Genomic DNA, 24467 nt, shown 5'->3' on the forward strand with positions numbered 1-24467 from the left:
ATATTAGAATAAAACGGGATGAAAGCCAAAGGCCAAAGAAGTGAAATATAGAATTGAACATACCAACAAACTTCCTCGTCGAGTGACAGCACGGCGGATCACCCCCAGTGGACCTCCGCCTCCCTCAGAATGAGCAGCAGCCGTTGGGCTGCCTGCACGAGCACGATGCTCTCCATCATCACTAAGATCAGAGAGTCGTAGATCATGAGTACCCAGACTCAAGCTCTCACGCCGGCCATGAGCACTCTGTCGTGGAGCAAAGTAGCCACCCACGGAGTTCTCGACACTCTTCATCACTGGTGGAGAGTGCGGGCCAGGACTGGGTTTAGAGCTGTTGCCGCTGGCACTGCTGGAGCTGTGTCGACTGCGTCCTTTATTGCGGAAGCGTGCACGTTGGAAGCTTAATAGGCTGCCCACCGGACCTGAGAATGCGCCCATCCAGTCGTTTCCGGGGCTTTGGATGTTGCCCGTTGTGAAGGGACTGGGCCCACTGGCGATGCGGTTGGCTTGAGGAGTATTCAGCATAGGATCATCGCGGTCCATCATAGCGGCATCATCGTCTTCGCTGCTGCTAGTGTCTGATTCCATCATGTTCACACTTGAGACGGAGCTGGAGATGGCGGTACGGTCGGCCGGTCCTGACGTTGAGAACACCGGCACCGAGGTGGAGTTGAGATTGAGAGAGCCACGGCGCTGAGGGATAGTCATTCCGCGACCTCCAATCGTGGGGGATGAGTCGGGCGACGACTCGGCGAGGGTCGAGTGGTGGAGGTTGGTGCAAGCGCGAGAGAAGTCCAGGCCCCGAGATCGCCGCGGAAGCACGGAGCCCGGGGATCCATAAATCTGGGATGAATCGAGTTGAGGAGAGAGAGGAGCACGGTTGGTGAGAGGCGAGCCAGCGGCCTTGGAGGGAAGGTTGATCAACAGGCTTGGGTTGTGTTGAGGACGACTTGGGGTGGAAGGCAGTGAAGGGATTACACTGTCGTCTTTACTGGGGGGCCGACTCAAGTCACCGGTTGCCGGTTGGGAGTGGGCGAAGGCGGAAGGAGAAGGTTTGGATGCATCGGAAAGGGAGCGCGACTTGGATTTGGGCGAGGAGTGAATGTCAATAGACTCGGAGTGTCTGGGTTGTGATAATTGCTGGCTGAGCTTGCTCTCGAAGTGTTGCGCCGAGGTGCTCCGGCCAGGCGCCGGCGGTCGAGCCGGGTCCATTCGAGCATCTATTGAGGATGAAGGGGATTGTGGGTGTATGAGCACATTGTGCTGGGCGTAATTAGCGATACTCGCGAGTCGAGACGAAGTGATGGGTGAAGTGGTGAGGTGATGTTCGTTCTCTTGCACGTCTACTTTGGCGCTAAACCTGAAACGGGGACCCCGCAGCATTCCGGAGAGTAGAGAGTATACCAGTAGTAGTAAAAGAGTATAGTATATTTAGTTAGAATAGAATAGTATGGTGTTACTGGTACCCTGGTAGACTAGTAATAGGATTAGGTGGAATAATTATTGCATTATACTACGCATAATATTACAGTGACCTCCCAGTCAAGCCAAGCTCATGGCATCACTGATCGGTACCACATACCACTCCCAGTCATTCCCCTCAATCTGTGGTGCCTTAACCAAATCTTGGTCTCGGGTCTGCCACAACTGGACAATCACGGCGCGAGTGCGTGCGATATTTGCAATCGTAGACTCGGCCATAGCAGCCAGCGCCCGCAGAACAATTGCTCGACCAGATACCGGTTTCCCGCTATCGTCCGTCCAAATCTCATCCTGGGCTGGGTCCAACTCGACCGCAGCGACAAAGACGGGCCAAGTGATGCTCGTCAAGGACCCTCGATCTAACAGATCAGACACGATCTGAAGAATCTGTCGGACATAACGGGCGACCAACGGGCTAGTGGGACAGGCACTGTACAACGCGCAGTGCAAGTAAAGCACCGCGGCGAGACGTTTGGCTTCAGCTCCGGATACGAGAACATCATCATCGCCCTCTTCGATTTCCTGGACGAGGTGCTCGAGCTGTCCTTCTAGCGATGCTGCGCGGAGTGCGAAGCTCTTGCGGGAGGAATCAGAGTCCAGAGTGCGTCGGGCTCGACTCATGTCGGTAATAGCACAGAGAAGGGAGACCAACTCCGGACTACATCCCATCCACATGTCAATGTGCCGATCATCTGCTTTCCAGTAGTCACTGCCAAAGGCGACTTCCTTGGCACACGCCGTTCGACCCATGACATCCTGGAAAGCGAAGAAATGCTCCGCAAAGGCGGTGGCTGGGTCAGGGACACGCACCGACGGAGATGATGAAGCTGTAGCTTGTCCTCTCCTCAGGCGAATCAGATCTTTGGCACCGTTCAGGTGGATCGTCCAATGTGGATCACATTTATCGACGATCTCGTATTGGCAGAGTAGCATCATGACGACCAATATCTCGGGGTCGTTGCAGCAGTTGGAGGGGCCCTCGGATGAAAGACGATATCGGAGATCGCGCAGAGTCTCTGATTTCAGGCGTAGTCCCAAAGCACCATACGACGCATCACTACGAGACCGATGGCAGGCTCCTAGGGCTTGGATCGCTTTGAAGAGGGTGGGCGAGGCAGATAAGCTGAAAGGCAGAATCACGGAGGCAAATGGCGAGGAGACGGCCGAGCTAGCTGTCGTGCGGGGGCAGACTTGTTGGAGGTAATAGTCCATCAGGTCACCATGGCCCATCCGAGTCACATCCGGGAAGAGAGACGGGCCAGCTCTCGGGTTCGGATGGAGCGCCGCCGCAAGTCCACCCAGATCACCGAGCGAGTATAGATGGAGAGGCAATTGGCCTAGCGAGGTATTGTCTTGGATAAACGGAACCAGTGTCTGTAGCTCGTTCGACTTGACATCGACTTCGCCGTGGGTTTCGAAGGCGAGTGCCCCGCTATTGACGAACCCCCACGGATGAATGGTGGGCAAAGAGCACCAGTATGTGTCCTCGGCGGTCGAAGTAGCAGGTGTCGAAGGGACGGAGCTCGAGCTCGAGGAGGCACCATCAGGGCGAGGTTTGTTCCAGACACCGGCGCGGCCAAAGGCTACACCTCGGCTGGCGAATTCGGACTCCCATTTCAGGACGAGGGTCGTGGTGCAGGGTAATCCTTTCTCAGAACAGCGGGTACAACGGGGTTTCTTAGTGTCGCATCGCACACGACTGGCACGGCATTCCTTGCATCCGTCGCGAGAGCGGGTCTTCACCGGCCCTGCTCGGTCAGCGGCTTTTCGGCGTGGCATCGGTGGTGATGACCTCCCATGGCCAGGTCAAGTAATCATGAGGGAGAGAATATGGAGAAAAAAAGAACAAAACAAGAGAAGAGGAGAGGAGAGAAGGAAGCCGGAGGGAAATAAGTTCCTCTGTGAAACTGTCAGTGGAAGTGGGACCCGCTTATCGCTTATCAATGACGGTGGGTTCCATCCCAGGGAGGCTACCTTAGTACCTCTTAGTAAAGTAGAGGGTAGCTAGTTATAGGGTAAGGTGCAGTCATGTAACCTTCTTGGGAGGGATTTCGGGCTCAAGCTGTTTCAGGATTCATTCAAATTGTATTTATTCCTCGCGCTGATATTTCATTATTCATTAATATTGAAGCTGTATCTTCCAATATAACATGTTGCGCTTCCAGTCATCGCATCTATCTTCGATCATGCTGTCGTCTTCATCAGAGTCTTCGTCACCCGAGTCTTCGTCAGACGAGTCTGCAGGAGTCCGCTACCGATCGCAAGCTTCCTCCTCCTCAGATGAAGAACGTTGCATAAAGTTAGTATCGTAGTCTTCATCAAAGTTCATGTCCGTATCCTCATCATCTTCACAGTCAGCCATGTCCATTTCCGTATCAGATTCCGCAGTAATAGATATCGCGTTGAAGGTCGAGCCTCCAGCTTTCTCTTCAATCGATCCCGGGAGCGGTACCTCAACGGTAATGGCGTACGAGAACCGAGGTGGGCCACTAACATGGCGGAAAGGAGAGATTTCCGGGGCATTGAGAGTAGACGCAAAGGGGTGAGCGATTGGCGGAGACGAGCCAAGAGAACTATACCGGAGCTCCTCATCAACGACAATAGCGTTCGTTTGGGCGAGGAGTGAATAGTTCGGTGTTAAGTTTCCATTGGTAAAAGGCTGTGCGCACGGCGGAGACGAGTCAAATGGATTGAATTGCGGCTCATCGTCAATGACAATGGCGCTGGACTGCGGACTGCGAACTGCCTAGGAGGGTTTCGGGATTCCGCGAGAAGTCAACCGTGAAAGAAGATGAAGATCTTTCTGAATTTGACAAACGCCGAGTGGCCAGAAGCGATTTCCATGCCCAAGTCGTATGATTACCCTCGCCATGCCACCGTAAGGTACAGTGATCTCGATTCGTGTAGCGGCAGTTGCCGCAAATCCCGCCATGGGAGTCTGGCAACGGGATGCAATTGGGGCGCTCGGGGGTAGGGAGCATCGAGAGAGTATAAGGATGAAGTGAAAGCAGATAATACCGAGCGAGGAGTGACAATGATATTTGTAACAGGATGAGGCGAGTAGGAAGAGGTTGAGGAAGTGTAGTGGAGAGGGGCTAAAAGAGGATGAGGTGAATGGAGGAGGAAGAGTGACAGGAGAAAGACGAAGTGGGTGGAATCGGCTGCCACGTAAATTGATACAAAATCCCAATTGAGGCATTTGGCATAACCCGATTAAATATTTGCCGTGCTAAGTACTCGGCGGTTCAACCACGGCTAATTCACCCCATTGGTGGCTAAGTTCACTTCGAATCCATGCAGTTCGCCATCCAATAAGAGTTTCCACATGCGAAAGAAATTCCAATGAGCCTCTTTGCTCTACCGGGTGCTGTAGACAATATCCAACTGTCAAGGGTTAGCAACTGTCGGATGCAAATGGACAGTGATACAATCCGAGAAAGGCAGAACCAACAGCGATATAGTAGATGGCAGGCAAGAAAGTAGGCATTTTCTACATCTTCATTTGACCAAGATAATCCTACGACGGAAATCACATGGACGGCGATTTTTCTCTGTCGGTCTTGTTAACATAGGAGGAGAGAGATTGCTGAGATCAAAAAGCTTACTTCGGCCAAGCGCCGAGTTCGAGCCAATTCGAATTCCCGCAGGCCTCGCGACCCAGGATCTGACAGGGTGAGAAAGATACATGCCGCGTGGTAATATTGCATTCCCACAACTAGGTGAACCATAAGTAAGGGCATGTAATTGATACTCGAAAGGAAACATACCAGCCGGGGCCGATGTCATCCATATTTCAGGAAAGGGTCGATCCTCATTCACATCAGGGTCTTGATACCGCATCGGCTGCCAGGTAAGAGGCTTGTGTTGGTACCACTCATCGACCGCATCCGCTACCTGGTCCCATGATTGCTCATCAACGGGGTTGTCGGGTAGAACACGGCATAGTTGGACAATGTGCGCGCAGTGGAAGATGGCCATGTTGGCAAAGGCAAAATCATCGTCTCGTTGAAACATCGATGATCGCTCATAATTGTATAGATCCAGTTCCAGATTCTGGTACTGTACAATGGATGAGTAGATAGCCTGGCGCAGGAACTGCCAGCTCACAGCCTCCACAATCCCGCACGATGGCCCCGAGCGCGAACTGAGATTGACGAGGCGGTTGGACCCCGTCAGATGAAACCTCTGGTCTTCGCTATTTTCGAGCTCTTCACAGATTCGAAGGATCACAACGGTTATGAGTAGGTTCTCCTCGAAGTCCTGCTCGAGTCGATCCAAGGCCGGGATAAGCAGTTCTAGGCACTCTCCATGATAGGTGGAGGCCTCCCAGTCACTCTGCCTGGTCAAAATCGCCTCATGACGCGCCGCAAGAGTTAGAACTGCCTTGAGTACCATTGGGACCTGCAAAGCCCGGCGCGGAATAACTGTGGTGAAATGTGATCGAGGATCGCAGATGTCCACCTAAAGGTATCAGATCGAGGACGCTTTCCAGTCAGGAATCCGGGATAAACTCACCCATGGTGCGATTTTGTGTATGAAGCATCTCATCAGGGATGCCTCGCGTAGTGATAATGTGGGGTACTCGTCAGACGGGGGCCGGACTGGACTGCTGGTATTGTAGGGTGGGATATTCTCGAGCGATAATTGGTCTATTTGATGGTCTGGATGTATGGACGGCTCTTCTCGGGTATGGACCTCAGTATTAATCGAGGGCGATTCTTCTAAAGAGAGATTGGTGATGATCGCATCACCACCGGAAATGGCAGTATGCGGTTGCTGAGTTTCGTCGCCTGTATTGGGTCCATCGCAGGTTCCGTTGACAAATGTCACTGCGGTAGAAAGTCAGCTCGGGGTCATCAAGTATAGATTGAGTGGCCAAATGCTCACCGGGCTGCTCCACGTCGACCCAGACCTGCTCATCATCCCAAACCAGATCGAACCGGGCGGCGGAACCATTGCTCTTCTGATACACATGGCGCACGGTCTTGAATTGGAAGCGCGGATCTAGATGACAGACGCGATCCAACCGGGTGCAGGGGGTACAAGCAGAGGCACCGGATGGAATGACACAGCGGATATGGCGATGGCGACACCTTTCACAGCCTTTGCCCACTCTCATAGGGACGGGGGAGAGATTGTAGAGTGGGCAGCATGGTAGAATTGTATAATTGCCCACCTTCAGTGCTATGCTCCCTCCGCAACTTCCCCGCAAATAGCTGACTCAGCTTGGTGCCTTGGTGCCTTGATGATTAATGGTCTTGGCAAGCAATCCACGGGTGCAGCATGGGGAAGTAACCATGAGAAGAAGTATAAACACAAGCCACTTCGGATACCTTCAGTCTACTGATATCAGCGCATAGGTCAATCGAGCTCCATAATAAAAAAAATCCGGATAGCGGCACATTCCCCTCTCGTGGGGCATGCTAATCCTAGTTTACCAAGATCATCCAAGAAATTCCAAGCGAATCGGCAATTCTGCTGCCTACCGCGGATCAGGCGCAAAAATAGAAACAGACACCCTTAATCAAGTGGGGGATTGATGATATTAGTGACATGATATAATGAAGGGTCGTATGGTTGGTATTTGAACGAGTCAGCTTCCTCGTTCAAGTTTCTTTTTGTTGAATGGTCTGAATTGAACATAGTTGGTGGTTGTAATATTGTATTTAGAAAAGAGGATCCTGCCGAACATAAAATTTCGGAGAATAAAAGCTCTGAGTAAAACGAGCAAGTAAACAGCTCAAACGCAGTGGGGAAGTGGGCTGTGCCACTTTCAGGGCTCTGCATGCCCAATCAATCGATTTCCTGCATCGAACCCCAGTGGAGCAGCGGAGATTGGCCCAGGCTCCATGCCATCATTATTGCATCGGGACTGGCCGTTTAAATGCTGAGAACCTGCCATTCTTCCTCCCTCGAAATATCCAGAAAAGCCTCTTGCATTCTGAGACCAAAGGCACATTCTGGAGATGCAAGTTTCGCTTTTTTACCTGCTAGCTGCGCTGTGGCAGACAGCAACGGTGGTTGCCGATGATAATGCTTGTGAGCTTCCATGGACCCACCAACGAGTTTTCTACGCTTTCCAGTCGCGCTGACAATCTCAGGCAAAACCAGTGTCACCATCAATAGTCAGAGCGATGCGAGTAATCTGACCAATTGTGAGACCCTACAGGGGAGCGTCACGATTTCATCCTCGGCCAGTGGAACCATCACCTTGAGCAATGTACAGGAGATCAAGGGTTCGTTTTCGGTGGAGACCGGATCAAGCATCAATACCTTGGTCCTGCCGAAGCTGGAAAAGCTGCAGGGCGCTTTGACGTTGACAAACTTGGAATCGTTGAGATCTCTTACTTTGAATGACCTGTCGCAAGCGTCGTCCATCTCCATCACCGGGAATTCGAACTTGAATTACCTCATGCTTCCACAGCTCGAGGAAGTTAACGGGGAACTGACACTTACTGGATCCTTTTCAAGGTAGGTGACCTTGCCTATAACTTGCAAATGAAGATGATGTTAACTTATCCGAATAGTATATCTTTGCCATCGCTCGACCAAGTTAAAGGGTCCGCCACCATCCAAGGCAGTAGTTCAATGTCCTGCAGCGCATTGGACAAACTAAAATCCGACGGTGTTTTCGAGAGCTCTTATTCATGCTCGTCTAGTTCTTCTGGCAGCTCTCTAAGCGCAGGAGCCAAAGCTGGTATCGCCGTCGCCGTCATCGTGACCGTCGTACTCATCGCCGTAATGGTATGGTTCTTTCTCCGGCGGCGACGACAACAAAGGGCGAAGAACACTAGATCTGTATCTCCGGAATCACCGTCTTCGGAGGCCTCAGCAGAGAAGTCACTGCAGGTACAGGAGCAAGCCGATACCGTTGGAGAACTCAAGCCGCCTTTACCTCGTAAACCTGTGGGTCCACAGGCTGCACAGCTGGATGGCCGCTCGATATATGAAGCATCGAGCCCCATGTCACCAGCTACAGTCTATCATGAAATGGATGCCGGGCCGGTCGTTGGAATGCACCAACGACCAATTCACTCAGAAGTTTGATGCAGATAATGATGGCGAGATGGTGTTTGCTACGAATTTTCATTTTCCTCTCAGATACCCAGTTTTGAATTGCAACCAACCAGATGTTCCACAGTCTAATGAAGTCTCGTAGATATGTGTGGAGATGCGTTATCGTCGATTGACATTGTCTTACTTACGAGGGTTGCGAAGAGCTGGCAAAGGTTGAGCTTTTCCAAGAAAATACTTCAATACGAGATTCCCTAAACTCTAAGCCGGACGGGGTCTTTTCACAACTTGAAGCCATAGTACATGCATACTTCGTATTAATAACCCCTTAAGGCGACTGCGGGTACGAGTATCCACTGGATTTCTAGATCTCTCTGCCAGGCCCATTAGTAAACAATGAGGATCTACGGCCTTCTCATACCATTCGTCTCATTTGCAAGGCAGTCATGAATTAGAATTCTGACCGCGGTAGTTAGATTGGATACTATTAATACTACGACTACTAGTAGTTGAAGCGAGTTTAGTGCATATAGCAATATACATTTATCATTATTCATTGCCTAATTTTCTAACCGACTAAGAGGGTATCCAAACTTTTACAGGATGACCTTGTGGTCGGCGGGCTTCTCTTCCTCCTCGTCGAAGATGTTAATGTTCCAGCGGGGCTTGTCTGTGTAATTGTTAGTGGGAGTCTCTCAAGTGACGAGGGCGGGAGAAACATACTGGCAGTATAAGGAGTGTTGTAGCGGCGACGGTTAGCACCCAGGGCGTCGATCTTGGCGACCTCCTCGGCAGTGAGCTCGACCTCCTTGAAGTTGTCGCGAATGCGCGAGGGAGTCACCGACTTGGGGATGACACTGCCACCCTTGACCTGGGACCAGGCGAGGATGACGTGGGCACCGGTGACCTCAGTGCCGGTACGCTTGGAGACGGACTCGGCGACCTCCTTGACCTCAGGGCGGGTGATCAGGAGAGGGATGTTAAGCATGTTGTTACCGAAAGCCTGTTAAGATTAGCCTTTGCATGAGAGGACGACTGGAGAAAGTGCGAAACATACTGAGTAAGCGGTGACGTGAATGTTCTTCTTCTGGCAGTACTCGATCAGGTCGTTGCTCTGCAGGACAGGGTGACGCTCAATCTGGTTGGCAGCGGGGACAACGCCAGTGCCGTTAATAATGGCCTCGAGCTAGATGGAAGTTAGTATAGGTCTTTGTTGTTTTGCGAATTATCGGGAAACCAACGTGAGGGATAGTGTGGTTGGAGACACCGACGGCGCGGGCCTTGCTCTTGGGGAGCTTGGTCATGGCTACGAAGAATGAAACATTAGAAAATACTCTGAGAAGTAGATGAATAGCCAATCTTACCCTTCCAGGTGTCGACGATGGAGACACCGTCATCAATGATAACATCACCACCCTCGACCTTGCTGCCCTCAACCAGAGGGAAGTAGGACTCGCCCTTCTGGAAAGCGACGGGCCAGTGAACGAGGTAAAGGTCAAGGTAGTCGAGCTCAAGCTCAGCAAGGCAGGCATCCAGAGAGGCCTCAACGACCTCGGGGCGGTGCTGGCTGTTCCACAGCTTGGAGGTCTATGGGTGGCACCAAAGTTAGGGATTTGCAAGGAAAGCGGTTTAAGCATGCAGAATATGCGCCAGATATGGGAAAACTCACGATGAAAAGATCCTCACGCTTCAGTCCGGGGACATCCTGGTAGGCGCGCTTGATACCGGCAGCAACCTCGACCTGGTTCTGGTAGCTATATAAAAAGAAAGACGTTTAGAGATTTGTGATTCAAAATTGGAATCCAGCTGTACCGATTGAGACGTTGACATACATGGTGGCAAGATCCTGCGAGACGTTAGTATTCTGAATTTCCCCGGAATTTCCAATTGAATGCGGGGAGAGTGTGCCAACATACCAGGTGGCGGTAACCGGCCTTCAGGGCCTCGTAGACAGCCTCACCGACCTGACCGGGGGCAGATTGCCAAGTACCGAATCCCAGCTGGCTGTGCGCATGAGTTAGAAAAGTTAAATTTCCCACAAGAATTGTTGTTTTGTGACTTGGAGAACTCACGGGATCTCAGCACCGGTGTTCAGAGTGGCCTTCTTTCCGAGAGACATGTTGAGGGTGATAGGTGTGTGAGTAATGGGAGATTGAGAGAGAATTTGAAGAATGGAGAAAAAAAGAAAGAAAGAACAGAAACTGGGGAAGGGTATCTAATAAGGACATCAACGTGTCTCCGGCGGGGGGAAGGGGGTTCCAAGGATGATGCATATGGTCTCGCCATCCCACGCTGCCCCTCTCTCTCCTCTCCTCTTCTCTTGCTTCTCTCCCGGACTAGTCTCCACCGAGGGGGATCGGCGGGGTTAATGGCGTCCGGGCATGCAAGCTACGATCTGGATTCGTCTACTTGATAACCCCGGTGGCAAGGTCCTCAATCGTTAGTGTCCCTACCAATTGACTACAATTTCTATTCTCAATTGCTTCTCTAGAGCGTCACAACATCATTATGGCCATTTTTAACTCGTTCTGCCCCGCAGAATCCCTCTAACCTTACCTAATTGCTGATGTCATTTTTTATTATCCGCGCTTTACCCGGGTCTTTTACCGATGCGCTAGAAGACGCTAGACAAGGACAGGCAATTTACTACCGACCAAACCGGGGCTCGCTGTCGGGGCGTCGCCAGGGGTTTCTTCCCTTTTCCATAGGCTCAACAAATGAATTTTACTCGGCGCTTAGTTGCCCACACTCTCATGGCCATTCAAATCCTGGTCGGGCACCCAATCCGGTAAGGCACGCGGTGCTCCGACAGTGACAGGTGGCTTTTTTTCCCTCCGTCGCACCGTTGCAGCAATTCTAGCCCTCCTCGGCGCTTGGGGCTTCCTGCGTGGACCTTCTGCCCCTCTCGGAGTTACACCGGTCCCGTCGGCTCGATCGCTACGGGTTGTCGCATTTTCTCCGGGTTCGCCGGCCAACGCCGCGAGAATTTCCCATCTTAGTCGGCCTGCGAATATGCTGAACATTCGGACTGCGCAAGCCGAACTCGGGGTCGTGAGGCATTTGAGATTTGCCGGGAATTCTATTGGACTACAGATCATTTAGTGGTATTTGCATAGATTCAAGTTCCAAACCACCAAATTAGTAGTAATAGTCGAACTTTTCTACATATCTGCCAGTGTGTGAGGAAAGGGAAGTCGCAAGCACCTTGGGAGTTGATTTAGCGCCTAGCCAACTCAGACATACACAATTACCTCTACGGAGTTATACGACGTACTTGACACTTATTCGATGAGACCATGCAAGTCGCATTGCCCCCGGTCAGCTGCTCGATTAAATCTTGCTTTGAAAAAATCCAATCACTCAACCACGATACAGATCTTTCCAATATGCTTGCCAGAAGCAAGAGCGTTGTAAGCGGCAACGATGTCATCCCGAGTGAATGCATACTCCCTCTCAATCTGAAATCTCAATTTCCGCCTTGACACCAAAGTGACCAAATCATCCAGCATGCACTTTGGTCCAATCTGAATACCACGCATAACAGCCTCCTTGCCAAGAGCGAGCAGCAAGACGTTGGGCGTACGCGCAGGGTCAAACTTGGCGAGATATCCAATGATGCTGATCACGCCTCCCTGAGCAATTGCAGCGAGACTCTGCTCGATGGTTCCAATACCGCCGATCTCCAAAATATGGTCCACGCCTTTGCCTCCGGTTAGCTTGACGGCCTCTGAAGCCCAGTCCGGAGTCTTGGTGTAATTGATGCAATAGTCGGGGCTGAACAATTCTTTGACAACCTTGAGTTTTTCGTCGCTTGAGGAGGTCACAATTGTGGTCGCACCAGCTGCTTTGGCTAGAACAAGAGCTGTCATGGATGTGCCTCCGGTTCCTACGTGCCATGTTTGATCAGTATCGGGGTTGAGGAATGAGATCAGATCACGTCAGCTCGACAACTTACCTTGAACGAGAACCGATTGGCCTGCAATCAAGGGATTATTCCCGTACAGAGAGTTCCAAGCAGTGACTCCGGTGCAGACAAGCGACGCCAATTCGCTGTAGGATTGAGGGGAGCCGACAGGAATCTTGACAACGGCCGACGCTGAGCGGGCGATATACTGGGCCATCACGCCGTCAACACCACCCCCCTGTCCGGAAATCACATCATTTGCTGGTCCATATAGCCGCGTATTATCGAAAGACACTACTACTCGGTCTCCTTTGGCGAAACCACGGACGGCGTTACCAACTTCCACAATGTCACCAGCCGCGTCCGATCCTGGAATCACATGGTCTTTGATGAAGAAAGGATACTTAGAGGTGGCAACCTGGGTATCTCTGGAGTTGAGTGAAACAGCTCGTACTTTGATGAGGACTTCGTGGCTAGCTGGGATAGGAATATCTTCCTGGAAGGTAGCCAAGTCTTCAAAGGCATTCCTCGTCGGGAATCGAAAGACGGTTTGTTGTTGCGACATGATGGTGAGAGTTGGGGTGAGAGTAGTCTGTCTGTGAGTTGAATTGGAATAAGAAAATGGAATGCAGAAGATAACTGAGCCCCTTTTTATAAATTGTTAAAAAGTTGAAAAGAAACTCGAAGATCTCCACTTGAAGTATACAACTCACTTCCAATTAATCATCACGGTCCTTCCCGCGATTCCGATTGGTCAAAAACGCAACATTCGGTGGATTCCTTTTTCTTCCTCTCTCAATGCCCCAAATATCTCCCTTCCGGTGATTCTCACTGGCCAAAATATCTAAAAAATGCCCGAAAATACATATTCGCCTTTTCGACGAACGGAACTTACGTCGCGACGTCGAAAAATCGCCAAGGCATGCGGTTTTTGCCGCGAGCATCGAGTGCGGTGCGAGTCTACCACGCCCTGCCCCCCTTGCGTGGCCAATAATGTCGCCTGCCATCGACCTCTTCCATCAGAGACTCCCCAGAAAAGGAGACGAGAACAAGGCAGTGGTAGAACGAGGCGACCGATACCAGACGAACAATCGCTCCATGTCGCGCCGCAGGATGATTCTTCTCGTCCAGTGGGGGAGACTCCAGCCCCAACCCCTTCGCCCGAGGAAAACCTAGCATGGACGTCCCATAAGACCGATTCCATGCTAGGATTCATTGCCCGCATCAATGCTTTCTGCTCAGGAGTCGAGCAACTTTCCCCGGGTCCAACACCATCTGGTACAGACCCATCACTAGAACAGATGTCGACTCCTCTGTCTGAGAATCTTCAGGAAACACATGCTGCAGAATGCGATTTGTCTTCAACACAAACACATCATTTATTGCAGATATTTTGGTCCCGAATTCGTCCTCAAATGCCTATCATCGAGTGGAAAGACATAGTACCTGATGGACAGGCCGACGCAACTCCATCGCCTTTACTTGATGCGATCACTGCACATTCCTTACAATATATTTATCAATCTGGACTCCACAAGAGACTCATCGGTCTCAAATGTCCCAAATTTCAGCGAAGCGATCAGAAAATCGGGATGCCATACTTTCGACGCTGTCTTTCTGCTGTGACTCAGTTGACCACGTTCGCTGCTCCCTCTATATCTGTGATGAAGTGCTACTGTTATCTCGTCTCCTATTTATTAGACGCCGGGGAACATCAGGCAGCGTATAACATGGTCGGTCTTGCGCTACGTATCAGCCAGTCCCTAAATTACATGGATGTGCGAACTGGATACTACCGGGAATGTCAACTTTTTCGGCGAATCTGGTGGACCTTAATACACCTGGACTTTCGATGTTCAAGGCACATTGGAAAACCAGTCACGACTCATGTAGAGGAACTGTTGTGTTTGCGACCTACCAGGGAGCCGGAGGATCTTCAAATATCCAATGGCTTACTCTACCATACCGAGTCTATCCGCCTGACAGCTGCCGCTCTACTCGTGAACGAAGCCATCGATCGCTTTACCTCCGCCTTGAACCAGCATACTAATGCCACTGATATTGAAGCAAGGGCTCAAAACCTTTCCGTCCATCTATTCCATCTCCAGAAATGGCGTGATGAATTACCTATAAAGCAGTCTTTCGCGAATATGCAGCTCGAAGTCCCTGACATACCCCTCGATCGTCCTGAGACCGGGATTCAGCAAGAACCCGGCGAGTCCTCGGAAATAGAAAATCTATTGAGCACTTTATTGATGTTGCAATATCACAACGCCGTGATGAGTCTTCACCGCGTATTCATTCAATTTCCCAGCTACCCTCTTGTTCCCAAATCACGCCCCAAAGCCGATGCCCATGCCGCAACGGCCCTAAACCATGCAATGAGGATGATTGAACTTGCCCACGCGCAGATGAAGATGCATGACACGTTTCACGGCCATTCTGAGTTTTACCAATACCAGTGGAACGCAGTCATTACCATCATCGGCTTTATGCTGGCGTACCCGTACTGCCATCGGTGCCCACGCGCCAGGGATTTTCTCAATCTCGCATTAGAAATTTTTGACTCGATTAACATCGAGAGCGTGATTGCTGTTCGAGCTGCGTCCCTGACTCGACATCTGTGCGGCAAAGTCGATACGTTGGTTCAAACGCTGAATATCAGCCACCCTACCCCCGATTCAACGGCGCCTTCTGGCCAAACGACTGAAAATCATGCTCTTCAAACTTCCGCTTCGATGTTGACTTTGCCGAATTTGCCACGAGATGAGTCTCTACTACAGGGAATTGATGGAGAATCGCTTTGGTCTTGGGCCGATTTGATTAATCTGGATGCTTGGCCGAGCTATTGTTACGAGGTGAATGAGGCGTTTATGGATACGCCGGATTTCTCGATACCAAATTGCTTTTAAAAAATAGTAACATAATGCATAGCGCTGGTTCTTGATATCGAGATTGACGGTAGTATCCTGTGGCGTTTGATTGCAATTGAGAATGCCGCAACCACCCGGAATCCTCAGGTAGATCCACTTTAAAGCATCCTGCAACTCCGATTGGACAACGTACACAACCCGGCACATGGGATCTAACTGGAGCACACACTCTATACATTCGAAGCGTCGAGCGGAAGACTGTTACTGTCAATGACTATACATAGCATTGGCTGTGAACTGTACTTCAAGTCTTGAAATGGCCATATTGTATTTGATCACCGCTTGAAGCAGGCGGGTATACATTACATCTTCCAAGCTTATTATCGCGCCTAAATTGATTTCATTCTCATGTCGAGGTGGTTAGATTTAACCCTTACTAGAGGGATATCATGTTCATTATGCCGTACTAAGTATTTGCAGCGAGAAAAGGGGCATGCCCTGATTGAAAGTAACAGTAGAAAGTATCAGGTGGAATGCACAACCAGACTTTCATAAAACTAGGCCTCCTTCATGAAGACGTCCAACAGAGCAGGGTAGTTGGGTGTTCCAAGTCCAGTAACAGGGTCCCAGCCCGCCGCAGCCTCAAATCCATTGGTGTTACAGCCAGGGTTGTTGCCCTTGGTGATATCGAAGAAAGCCTCAGGGTGCTGGTACAGAACAGGGTTGACAAAACCGACGGTCGACTTGCCAGCCGCGAGACGCTCCTCATTGATGCGAGTTAGAATCGCAGCGAAAACAGGAGCCGAGGCCGAGGTTCCGCCGATAAGTGTGGGTAGAAGCTTGTTGAATATGGCGATTTTGTCGCCAATCGCGGAGACATCAGGGTAACCACGGCCGATGCGATTGTAGATTCCGTCGTTGGCGGCGAAACTGGAGTTGTCGACACTCTCATAGTACTTGTAGGTGGGCTTGGCCGTGGCGAAGTACTGCTCGACTGCCTTATCCTGCCAGTCGGGGCGCTTGTAGATATTGGAGAACCCGCCGCCCGAGCCGAAGCGGTTCGTGGCCACCTCGCCGTGGCTAGTCGAAGATTGACCAAGTGGGAGAACGGTCGATCCAACGGAGGTGATGTAAGGGCAGGAGGCTGGGAAATCCGGGGTGAAGATATCGCCGGCGGGACCAAGGCAACCGGACGCACCAGCGACGCCAGAGTCACCAGATGCGACAACAACAGACACACCTTGCATGCCAAGTTTCATGATTTCACTGCACTGGCGTCGCTGGTAGGAAATTGGCAGATCCGCCTCGTTACCACCATATGAGATCGAGACCACTTTAGGTGGTTGATAGACGCCGCATTGAAGCTTGCCCTTGTAGCCGCCTTCTTGGGGGTCAGGATACGGAGGATCGAGAGGCGAGATGGTATCGCAGTAAGACCCGTCGATGGCATCAAAGAAGGTGTTCAAGAAGCCATTAAAGGTGTAGTTGCTCTGGTAGACGTTGTCATCCGTTTGGAACAGGATAGAATTCTGTGGCCAGATGATAGGGTACGATATCGAGAAATCAAGATCCGATTCCGGCCCTGCGTTGAACACAGATGCAGGTGCAGTGGCACCATCAATAGCCTTCAGGATAGGATGGGTGCCGGCCGGGATATCACTATTCATTCATTGGGTCAGCAGGATGGAAAGCCAGAGCAAAGGGTACTGGATATGACTCACGGAGCGAGAACCTTGAAGAACTCGTCAAGGTCCTCCTGCGCATAAATGTCGCCGATGCTCTCGAAGATGCCAAGCTCGTTGCCCTTGGTGGCCGTCTTGCCGTTGGTAATATTGTAGAGACCTGTTGATTGGTAGTGGTAAGCATATATATTCAATGTGAATTTCCCGAAGTAACCTACTCTTGACGCATTGTGGAGAGATGTACTTGTCACATTTATCCAGGAGGCCGTGAAGCAGCTCTTCAATGGGCTCAAGAATGGGCTCAAGAATAGGAGGCAGGACACCGAATTGAGAGCGTTTCTGGATGTTGCTGCTGGAAGCCTTGTCTACACCGGAAACCTCACGAAGAGTGATACCGGGTGTGATGTAGTCAATGTGCTGGCGGACAGAGTGCGGAACATGGTACCTAAATTCGAGTGTCAACTTCCATGCGAGTCATGTTTCCTCAGGTGTTGAACTTACTCGCGGCAGGTGATGTGAGAACGACCTGTTTCAGAGTGAGAGTAGATGTAATACTCAGTGTTCAGAAGCTCCTCGAGCTCACTGGCGTTAGCGTCAAACTGAATCCACTGCTTATTCTGCGAGTGCGAGATACGTTCCGAGGCGATACCAGACGACTCTAGCCAGGCACGAACGTCGTCGGCGCTCTCTCGGCTGGGTGCAAAAAGATCATGCACCTCAGTTGCACTCATGTGCTTGCCGTAACGAGCTGAGTTAGGATCAGACCTAGCTCACGATGTCAGCACTTCGAGAGAGGAATGGTCATTAGGAGCAACGTGAGGTAAGGAACTTACATTCCCATGAGAAGCTCATGGCCGTGGTCAAGATTGTTCTGTACCAATCCGATTCGGACGGGCAGAAAGGCAGATGCGTCCAGTCTCTTCTCTTCAACCCAGGAGCTTGGGATGAAATCACGACGCTCGTGGACTTCATAGTTGGGGGTTGGAGCAGCGAGAGAACTCGAAGCCAGGGCTCCCACAATCAGGGTAGCAAACTTCATGTTGAGTAGTAGGGGTGGTGAAAGGCGAAAGGGGAAAAGAAAAAGGAAAAGGTGAAGGAGAAAGGCGAGAGACCCAGAGAGGAACTGACAGCGAGCCAGAGAAATACACGCCGAAGTGAATCGAGGTGGCGTGAGGGCTGGCAAAACAACCTAATATTGGCAGGCGACTGGCTTTTTTGGCCGGTTTACAGTAGCTTCCCAGGTGCTCTTCAGTTAACTTACTAGTAAGTTCACCAGGCACCTTCAAGTCAATACCTAGGTAGGTATCTAGTACTTATATGGAATTTATACCCCCCCTGTTCACCCCCGCAACTCTTGTTCCAAGGTCCAGCTAGGCCTTGAGGGTGTTTATCCCCACAGGATCCATTTGACAGTCCAATTAAATAGTACTATCGCACGGCAAAGCAGGATAGTGATAGCATTATGGGGATTCCGCTTGGGAGTGGAACTACGATCTGCGCGTGAGCCCTGGAGGGGTGGGACTGTGATGGGGTAGTTGACTCCTACTAAGACATAATTTTATGGGCCGAGAACCCCTCATTAGGGCAGGATTGTGGAAGATCATGAATGCTTGGACCTAAAGCTAAGAGAGGGGGCGTGGGATCGGTGTAGATAGTTTGGATGAACGTTTCTTGTACGGGGTATGTATGGTATACCGCCATGACTCCGGACCACAAGCCAGATACAGCTAAAAGAAACCGCGGTCAAATCAGCACCACGCAAGTGGGAAGTTTTCTCGTTTGTGGGTTACTCTGGGCTTGTGTCAGACTGAGCTCGGAATCCTTTGTACTCCTGCGAAGCTAGACTTCGGCGACTTAAATGTTGGCGTGATTGTTAGCTCTGCTGGTCAATGGGCCTCCGGGCACGAGCTGATATGATGCAAAGCACTCTGAAAATAGACAGAAAGTACTCCGTACTGTAGACAATTTTCCAGCCGTGTCCAGTCGCCTCGAGAAATTGAATGTTATCCTTTTGAAGTCTGCCACGGTCAACTGGCGCGCAACGCAACTCAAGAGTCTCTGTTTCTGGACCTCGGGCAGTACGGGAACCACGTGAAATCTCGGGCCAAAAGCAGAATTTCATCAACCGCCAGGTGCGGCAGGGGTACGGGCACTGGACAGGGTCCCAGCCAAGATAAAGGGTCCATTCATAGAGGTTGGAGTGGGGGGGGAGGCTCGACGAGGAAAAGCAAAACCGGAATGCCATCATAACCTCCGGTCAAGGTTTCCGGGGTCCACTTGACAGTGGGGGCATTAAAGATGCCGTCTTTTGGTGGCTGTTGATAGGATTTGGCTTCCTTTTACGCGGGGCGAATGGCAGGATGGTTTGTGCCGATCATGATATGCCCCTGAGTATCCCCGCACCCGCTAGGTTCGCAACTGGCGATGCTGGGAAAGAGTGATACAGTCTAGGAACTGGAATATCAGCAGAGGAACGAAATAGCAAGGCAGACCTGTGATTCTGATAGAAGTGACGAAAGTTGAAGGCCGATTCATTTTCGTTCGGGGAATCAAAGGGAAACAAACACCCTGGGGCAGCTCTGGCGTGGATACGGGTCAGCCACTGCGGCTCCACCGTGTTAAAGTCGGCATTCAACTCTACCAGCAGCCAATGGGCGCTCAAACACAATTCTCAATAGATTAAAGAACATTTTTGCTTCTTACTCGGTATGTTCTGGAAAATTTGGACTTTGATTTTCTTTTCTTTTGGCTTTGTTATGCCTTTTGCTGCATTACTGAAGCTATCGAAGAGGTCCTAAAGGATACTCCGGACATGGCAGTAGATGAGTTGACCCATGGCAACTACTCTGTTGATCAGCAGATGAGTAGGCCAGATTTGCTGAAAGCAATCCTCCATGAATTCCATCTCAGGCCTAGACTGGATTAGCTCGCTGTATCTTCATCTCACCGCATGGCTGTGCGATTTCGATCTCCCTCTCTGAGACTTCGTAGTTCGGTGAACGGTCGGCCCCGTCCTTGATTTCAACGTAAACCTGCCCATTCCATCTCATGCTCTTGGATTGAACCCAGTCCGCCCCATTCCATTCCATTCCGTTATCTTTGCGGCCGTCCAGCCACTTCTGTAATTTCGCCCCCTCATGCTTAAAGGGATTGTATTTGCGGGCCGCAATCTCTTCTTTGACCCATTCATAATCCTCTGCCCACCCCAGGTACTCAACCCAGTCGTAATAGAAGGAGTATGCATGGTACAGTTCACCTTGCTCGTTGTCCTGGGTCTGAGTCGCTGTTAGTAAACTATACATTCATCCTGCAGGGAAGAACTTACCAAGTATTGGACGAAATAATCCATCCGTTCCATCTCTTCTTTCATCCAGCTTTCCTGCCTTTCTGAAAGACACTCGGAGAACGTGTGAGCACGATCAAAATCCAGCCAGAGGGCCCTGTCCTGGTTTGTAGTCGGGTCCTTGGAAACCACCATATTCCGTGTTTCTGCATCGCCATGTAAGACCCCGACGGAATGCATTTCTGCGAGGGTTTCTCTCAAGATTTGCATGTTTTGGGGTGAGAAGTTGGAAAGGTCGATCCGATGCATGTTAGGAGCATATTCGATGAGAATGGCGGTTGGTGGAAGCTCATCATCAACAAACTTCCACAGATATGGCCAGTGACTTGGATCGATGTTTTTGATCGTACCATAGAAGTCTGGAATGACTCGTCGCTCGCAGAAACCTTCGGCTTTCAAGCGGCGATACGCGGCGAGCTCACGATGGTAGGTGGACACCTCACAATCGGGAAAAGAAGCCGCAGAGGGATGAAAATTATGGTACTGGAGATAGCATGGTTAGAGGAAGAAAGTTCTGGGTCAGTAGATTTGTGGATTTTTTGCTTGCCACTTTCATCACGCAAGTTGTCCCATGGACAAGCACCTTCAAAACCAAAGAGTTCACGTCTTGAAGCGTCTCGAGAACCTCCACATCCTCGAGTTCAATCTCCATAGCAGCCAGAGTCGTATTTTCTTTGACTTCCGAGTTTGGTTGGAACAGAAATGAGATTGTGATGGTTGGTAATAGTGTTTACGCTGGAAGGTTGAGTGAATCGGGTTATAGTGACGATGCGATGATGGCACGTGACCTGGATATTCTGATTGGCCAGGAAGAGCTAACTACAGTACAAGGGCAACAATTGACAATTGGCATGAAGATACTCAATCATACTACCCAAGTCGCGCTTTCTGCTGAATTGAAACAATCCGTATAAACAGTATGAAGATCCCTTCTCGAATGCGGGCATGAAAGAAAGAATATATCTCTACTATGCACGTGAGTACTATTAACTACTGACTCACCAATTTGAACTCCAGGGCTACAAATTCAAGTTATTTTAGCTGGCTTTGACCAGAAAATCAGCTACAGTGAACAAAAACGTGAGGTGGACCTTTTCAATTGCAATAAATATCAAATGAACCGAAAACACAAATAGTTAGTCAGTAGCAAAAGAGCACGCCCGTGAAGAAGAAGAGGAAGAAGAAAAGAGTAAACAGTAACAAAAATCTAGACCTAGAAACAAGGGAAAACTTTTTGGAATGTTGAAAGCCAGGAATCCAGGAAAGAAGATTGGTGTGAGCACAGTGGGGAATTTTTGAACTGAGAAAGAGAACAAACAACACGCAGAGAAAAGAGCAGGGAGAAAAGGAGAGCGCTTCGGACCAAGAAAAAGACCACCACTCATCCAGGTATCTAGAAGATTCAAGTAAAACACTCCCAACGTCGATTTCCATGCCCATACTTCTTTCCAGACTCCTGTCGAGGTTGCTGCCCTGAGCCACGTCCAGAGTCACGTTGATGTCCTTGATCCTGTGAATGCGCACGGTAGTGCTGAGGAATGGCTGGAACCGGAGGGGGAGGGGGGCGCGGAAGTTTCCAGTCCAGCGGGCCTTGGTCATGAGCCGCTAACATGCCTAGATACCACATAGCAAGAGGAACGGTCAATCGTGGATTTCGGGCTGTACCAGAAGTGGCCCAGGGAATAGGCTCTGAGAGTTCGAGATTGCCCTTGAAATCGAGTCTTCGGACTGCCACCAATGCTTCATCTGTCAGAATGAAGCTATACCGGCTTTCATGCTGCGTCATGTACCAGTTGATCTGTGATAGTGCTTGTCTGAACTCGTGATTCTTTGTGGGGTGGCCATCCATGCGGGGATAGGCCCACTTGTAAGACGGTTTGATATCTCCGGGAACGCGGTTTTTGGCCTTTCCAGCAGGTTGATGGTTTGCATCATAGTATGCAATATCCGGGATGAACTGCTCAATCATTTGAGCCATGTTGCCGGCATCATACAGCACAGTCGTGAGAGGTAGCCGGCGATGGAGGTTAGGGGGGAGCATTGTTGTTATATTGGAATCCGCAGCGAAGGGCTCGTGTCAGTCTGTTGCTCAGATATGTGTCGACTCTTGTACGAAGAACAGTTTCCGAATTCATGTATCGGCGAGGCGACTGGGGATTCAGGGGCTCGTCCGTGATTGTGGCATTGTACAGAATTGTGCCGAATCGCTGCTCGATGGTACCGAGATTGAAGCCCTCCCAGTGTGTAACATCACCAATCTGGCCTGCGTGATATTTGCGGCTAAGGCATGTGGTATTGTTCTCGTTTTGGCCTTGGCGTAAAAGGGTCAGAGGGGGCATGCCATGCTGCAGGTAAGCCATCAGGCTTACCTGTGCCGCCATTTTGAAGTTGGAGATATGTTGTTCAGAACAGCAGAGGAAGACAGGACAGAAGTAAGATATTTGGAGATGGGGATTTACGGCTCCAGAAGAGAAGATGGCATCTGGGCTTTATAGTAATTTGCTACAAACGCCGCCTAGAATTATAGACCTAGAATTATAGAATTGAACAATTGAACACAAGGCCGTACACAAATAAATACACCTTAGCCTAACGTAGAACTGGTCAATAGATCTATATTCGCTTACCATTCAGGGAAGGCAGAGCTTCTTTGTTGGCCATTTGATTAGGAACAGTGGAAGGCAGATCAGTATCTGCCTACTAGGGAGTTGCTAAAAGACAAATTTTTACTATGTATGTAGAACTATGTATGTAGACATCAGGAATTCTGTATGCAAAAGTGAAGGTTCCGGGTGGATAGAATAGCATCATTGGTGATTGAACCTTGGAAGAAAAAAGACATCCTTGCCTTAGAAGGCAGAAGTTGGTTATATACTACTAACTAGTTAGTGAACAATCATATGTTACTAGGTAGGTACTAGGAAATATTCAAATCCAATTTTATTGTGGTAGATAAGTTATAGATCATGGTCCATTATTTGCTAACTGGTTACCCAGGTATGGTGGTATGTAGATCAATAGCATGACCTTGGTAGGCACATGCTGACTCAAATATCTCCTACTATTACTTAACAGATATACTTCTGTTACATAGTAGTACTAGATAACTTTTTGAGAAGATCCTGCAAGTTTATAGTACTAGTACTAAGTACCAGGCTTCAAGTTATTTACAAAAACAATGTTATTTACAAGAATAGTATGAACTCTGTAGAATATCCTTTAGGTCCTTTTCAATGAAGATAATTCTGACTGAATCAGCTAGGCAACTTGTTCAAGTTGTGTACCTAGATATTCACTCTGCTGCTCTTCTTTGAAGAACAACACAGGCCAAAATTTTCTTGGAGGTCTGGCTAATAGGTAGTGAACAGCAATTTAATTGATAGTAGGCCATATTACAGCTAGGTGTATAGATCATATCGTACTTCAATGTGATTTTGCATTATATCAACTTGAAGTGGCTCTTCCTACAGGCATTTAATACATATAAGTTTATCAGAACTTTGATCACTATTGAGTCACCTAGGTAAGGTAAGTCAGCTACCTATCTTGCTTCAAACTTTGGCAAAGTACAATCAGTGTATGGTAAAAAATGCCAGGGATCCCCTATTCTGACAAATAGGAATGTCTAATAATTGTTTCCGAATGTGAGATCTTCTGCAAGACACACAGTGTGAATAAGCCTTCAGTGTCAGCTTTTAATATCCCAATTATTGCTTCATTGTGTAGTTAAGGACTCGGATCAAGATCTGATTAGGTAGTTACTGCGGTAGCTCTTGGTGTGTCTTCTCAAGGAGCTACTACTAGGATATTTTATAAAGGGAAATATAGAATTAACTCCTATTGAATTCAGAACCCTATTAGAAATTCTTTTTAATACTAGTGATATACTCCAAGGTGGACAAAGGTAAATCATAATTTTGGAAGGCTACACCTGGGTTCTCTCCTGGAGTTTGTCAAACACAACCTGTAAACAATTTTTGAGTAGCAGGAAAGCAGTGCCATTATGATATAATACTATATAACTAGGCCCTTCCTTCACATGTATCATTCTGCATTTATAAAAAGTTATATAGACTTGTAGCTACTAGTAACGTGTTTCACCACCGAACCGGCCGCCCATCCAACAAACGCGTCGCGTTTAGCACGTCCCCTTTTTTTAAACCACCACT

General features: G+C 49.6%; 10 protein-coding genes across 10 annotated transcripts; 2 read left to right on the forward strand and 8 right to left on the reverse strand.

Moving 5' to 3' along the window:
- Positions 1-3: 3 nt before the first annotated feature.
- Positions 4-1383, reverse strand: N7533_011883 (uncharacterized protein; the record flags this gene model as incomplete). The annotated part of the gene is made up of 1 exon (XM_057108533.1): positions 4-1383. The coding sequence occupies one exon, from the start codon at positions 1381-1383 to the stop codon at positions 4-6; it is 1380 nt and encodes a 459-aa protein (XP_056953634.1).
- Positions 1384-1542: 159 nt separating this feature from the next.
- Positions 1543-3261, reverse strand: N7533_011884 (Zn(II)2Cys6 transcription factor; the record flags this gene model as incomplete). The annotated part of the gene is made up of 1 exon (XM_057108534.1): positions 1543-3261. One exon carries the CDS (start codon positions 3259-3261, stop codon positions 1543-1545), a length of 1719 nt encoding a protein of 572 aa, XP_056953635.1.
- Positions 3262-3733: 472 nt separating this feature from the next.
- Positions 3734-4414, reverse strand: N7533_011885 (uncharacterized protein; the record flags this gene model as incomplete). The annotated part of the gene is made up of 2 exons (XM_057108535.1): positions 3734-4228; positions 4346-4414. 2 exons carry the CDS (start codon positions 4412-4414, stop codon positions 3734-3736), a joined length of 564 nt encoding a protein of 187 aa, XP_056953636.1.
- A 297-nt stretch (positions 4415-4711) lies between these two features.
- On the reverse strand, positions 4712-6601 carry N7533_011886 (Zn(II)2Cys6 transcription factor; the record flags this gene model as incomplete). The annotated part of the gene is made up of 6 exons (XM_057108536.1): positions 4712-4849; positions 4911-5033; positions 5088-5197; positions 5250-5943; positions 5998-6311; positions 6370-6601. 6 exons carry the CDS (start codon positions 6599-6601, stop codon positions 4712-4714), a joined length of 1611 nt encoding a protein of 536 aa, XP_056953637.1.
- A 930-nt stretch (positions 6602-7531) lies between these two features.
- N7533_011887 (uncharacterized protein) lies at positions 7532-8529 on the forward strand (the record flags this gene model as incomplete). The annotated part of the gene is made up of 2 exons (XM_057108537.1): positions 7532-7953; positions 8010-8529. The coding sequence occupies 2 exons, from the start codon at positions 7532-7534 to the stop codon at positions 8527-8529; spliced, it is 942 nt and encodes a 313-aa protein (XP_056953638.1).
- Positions 8530-9092: 563 nt separating this feature from the next.
- N7533_011888 (uncharacterized protein) lies at positions 9093-10615 on the reverse strand (the record flags this gene model as incomplete). The annotated part of the gene is made up of 9 exons (XM_057108538.1): positions 9093-9166; positions 9220-9499; positions 9554-9682; positions 9738-9802; positions 9861-10083; positions 10166-10250; positions 10329-10342; positions 10413-10500; positions 10569-10615. The coding sequence occupies 9 exons, from the start codon at positions 10613-10615 to the stop codon at positions 9093-9095; spliced, it is 1005 nt and encodes a 334-aa protein (XP_056953639.1).
- Positions 10616-11852: 1237 nt separating this feature from the next.
- N7533_011889 (zinc-dependent alcohol dehydrogenase family protein) lies at positions 11853-12965 on the reverse strand (the record flags this gene model as incomplete). Its single annotated transcript, XM_057108539.1, has 2 exons — positions 11853-12382; positions 12452-12965. 2 exons carry the CDS (start codon positions 12963-12965, stop codon positions 11853-11855), a joined length of 1044 nt encoding a protein of 347 aa, XP_056953640.1.
- Positions 12966-13251: 286 nt separating this feature from the next.
- On the forward strand, positions 13252-15312 carry N7533_011890 (uncharacterized protein; the record flags this gene model as incomplete). Its single annotated transcript, XM_057108540.1, has 1 exon — positions 13252-15312. One exon carries the CDS (start codon positions 13252-13254, stop codon positions 15310-15312), a length of 2061 nt encoding a protein of 686 aa, XP_056953641.1.
- Positions 15313-15830: 518 nt separating this feature from the next.
- On the reverse strand, positions 15831-17994 carry N7533_011891 (S53 family peptidase; the record flags this gene model as incomplete). Its single annotated transcript, XM_057108541.1, has 5 exons — positions 15831-16932; positions 16995-17115; positions 17174-17400; positions 17457-17720; positions 17789-17994. The coding sequence occupies 5 exons, from the start codon at positions 17992-17994 to the stop codon at positions 15831-15833; spliced, it is 1920 nt and encodes a 639-aa protein (XP_056953642.1).
- A 1873-nt stretch (positions 17995-19867) lies between these two features.
- N7533_011892 (uncharacterized protein) lies at positions 19868-22679 on the reverse strand (the record flags this gene model as incomplete). Its single annotated transcript, XM_057108542.1, has 6 exons — positions 19868-20230; positions 20281-20781; positions 20882-20976; positions 21301-21317; positions 21741-22369; positions 22419-22679. The coding sequence occupies 6 exons, from the start codon at positions 22677-22679 to the stop codon at positions 19868-19870; spliced, it is 1866 nt and encodes a 621-aa protein (XP_056953643.1).
- Between the last annotated feature and the right edge of the window lie 1788 nt (positions 22680-24467).

The sequence above is a fragment of the Penicillium manginii genome (assembly GCF_028828005.1).
Source record: "Penicillium manginii strain IBT 31320 chromosome Unknown utg000009l:1.0-3297300.0:1.0-3298630.0, whole genome shotgun sequence".
NCBI lineage: Eukaryota > Fungi > Ascomycota > Eurotiomycetes > Eurotiales > Aspergillaceae > Penicillium > Penicillium manginii.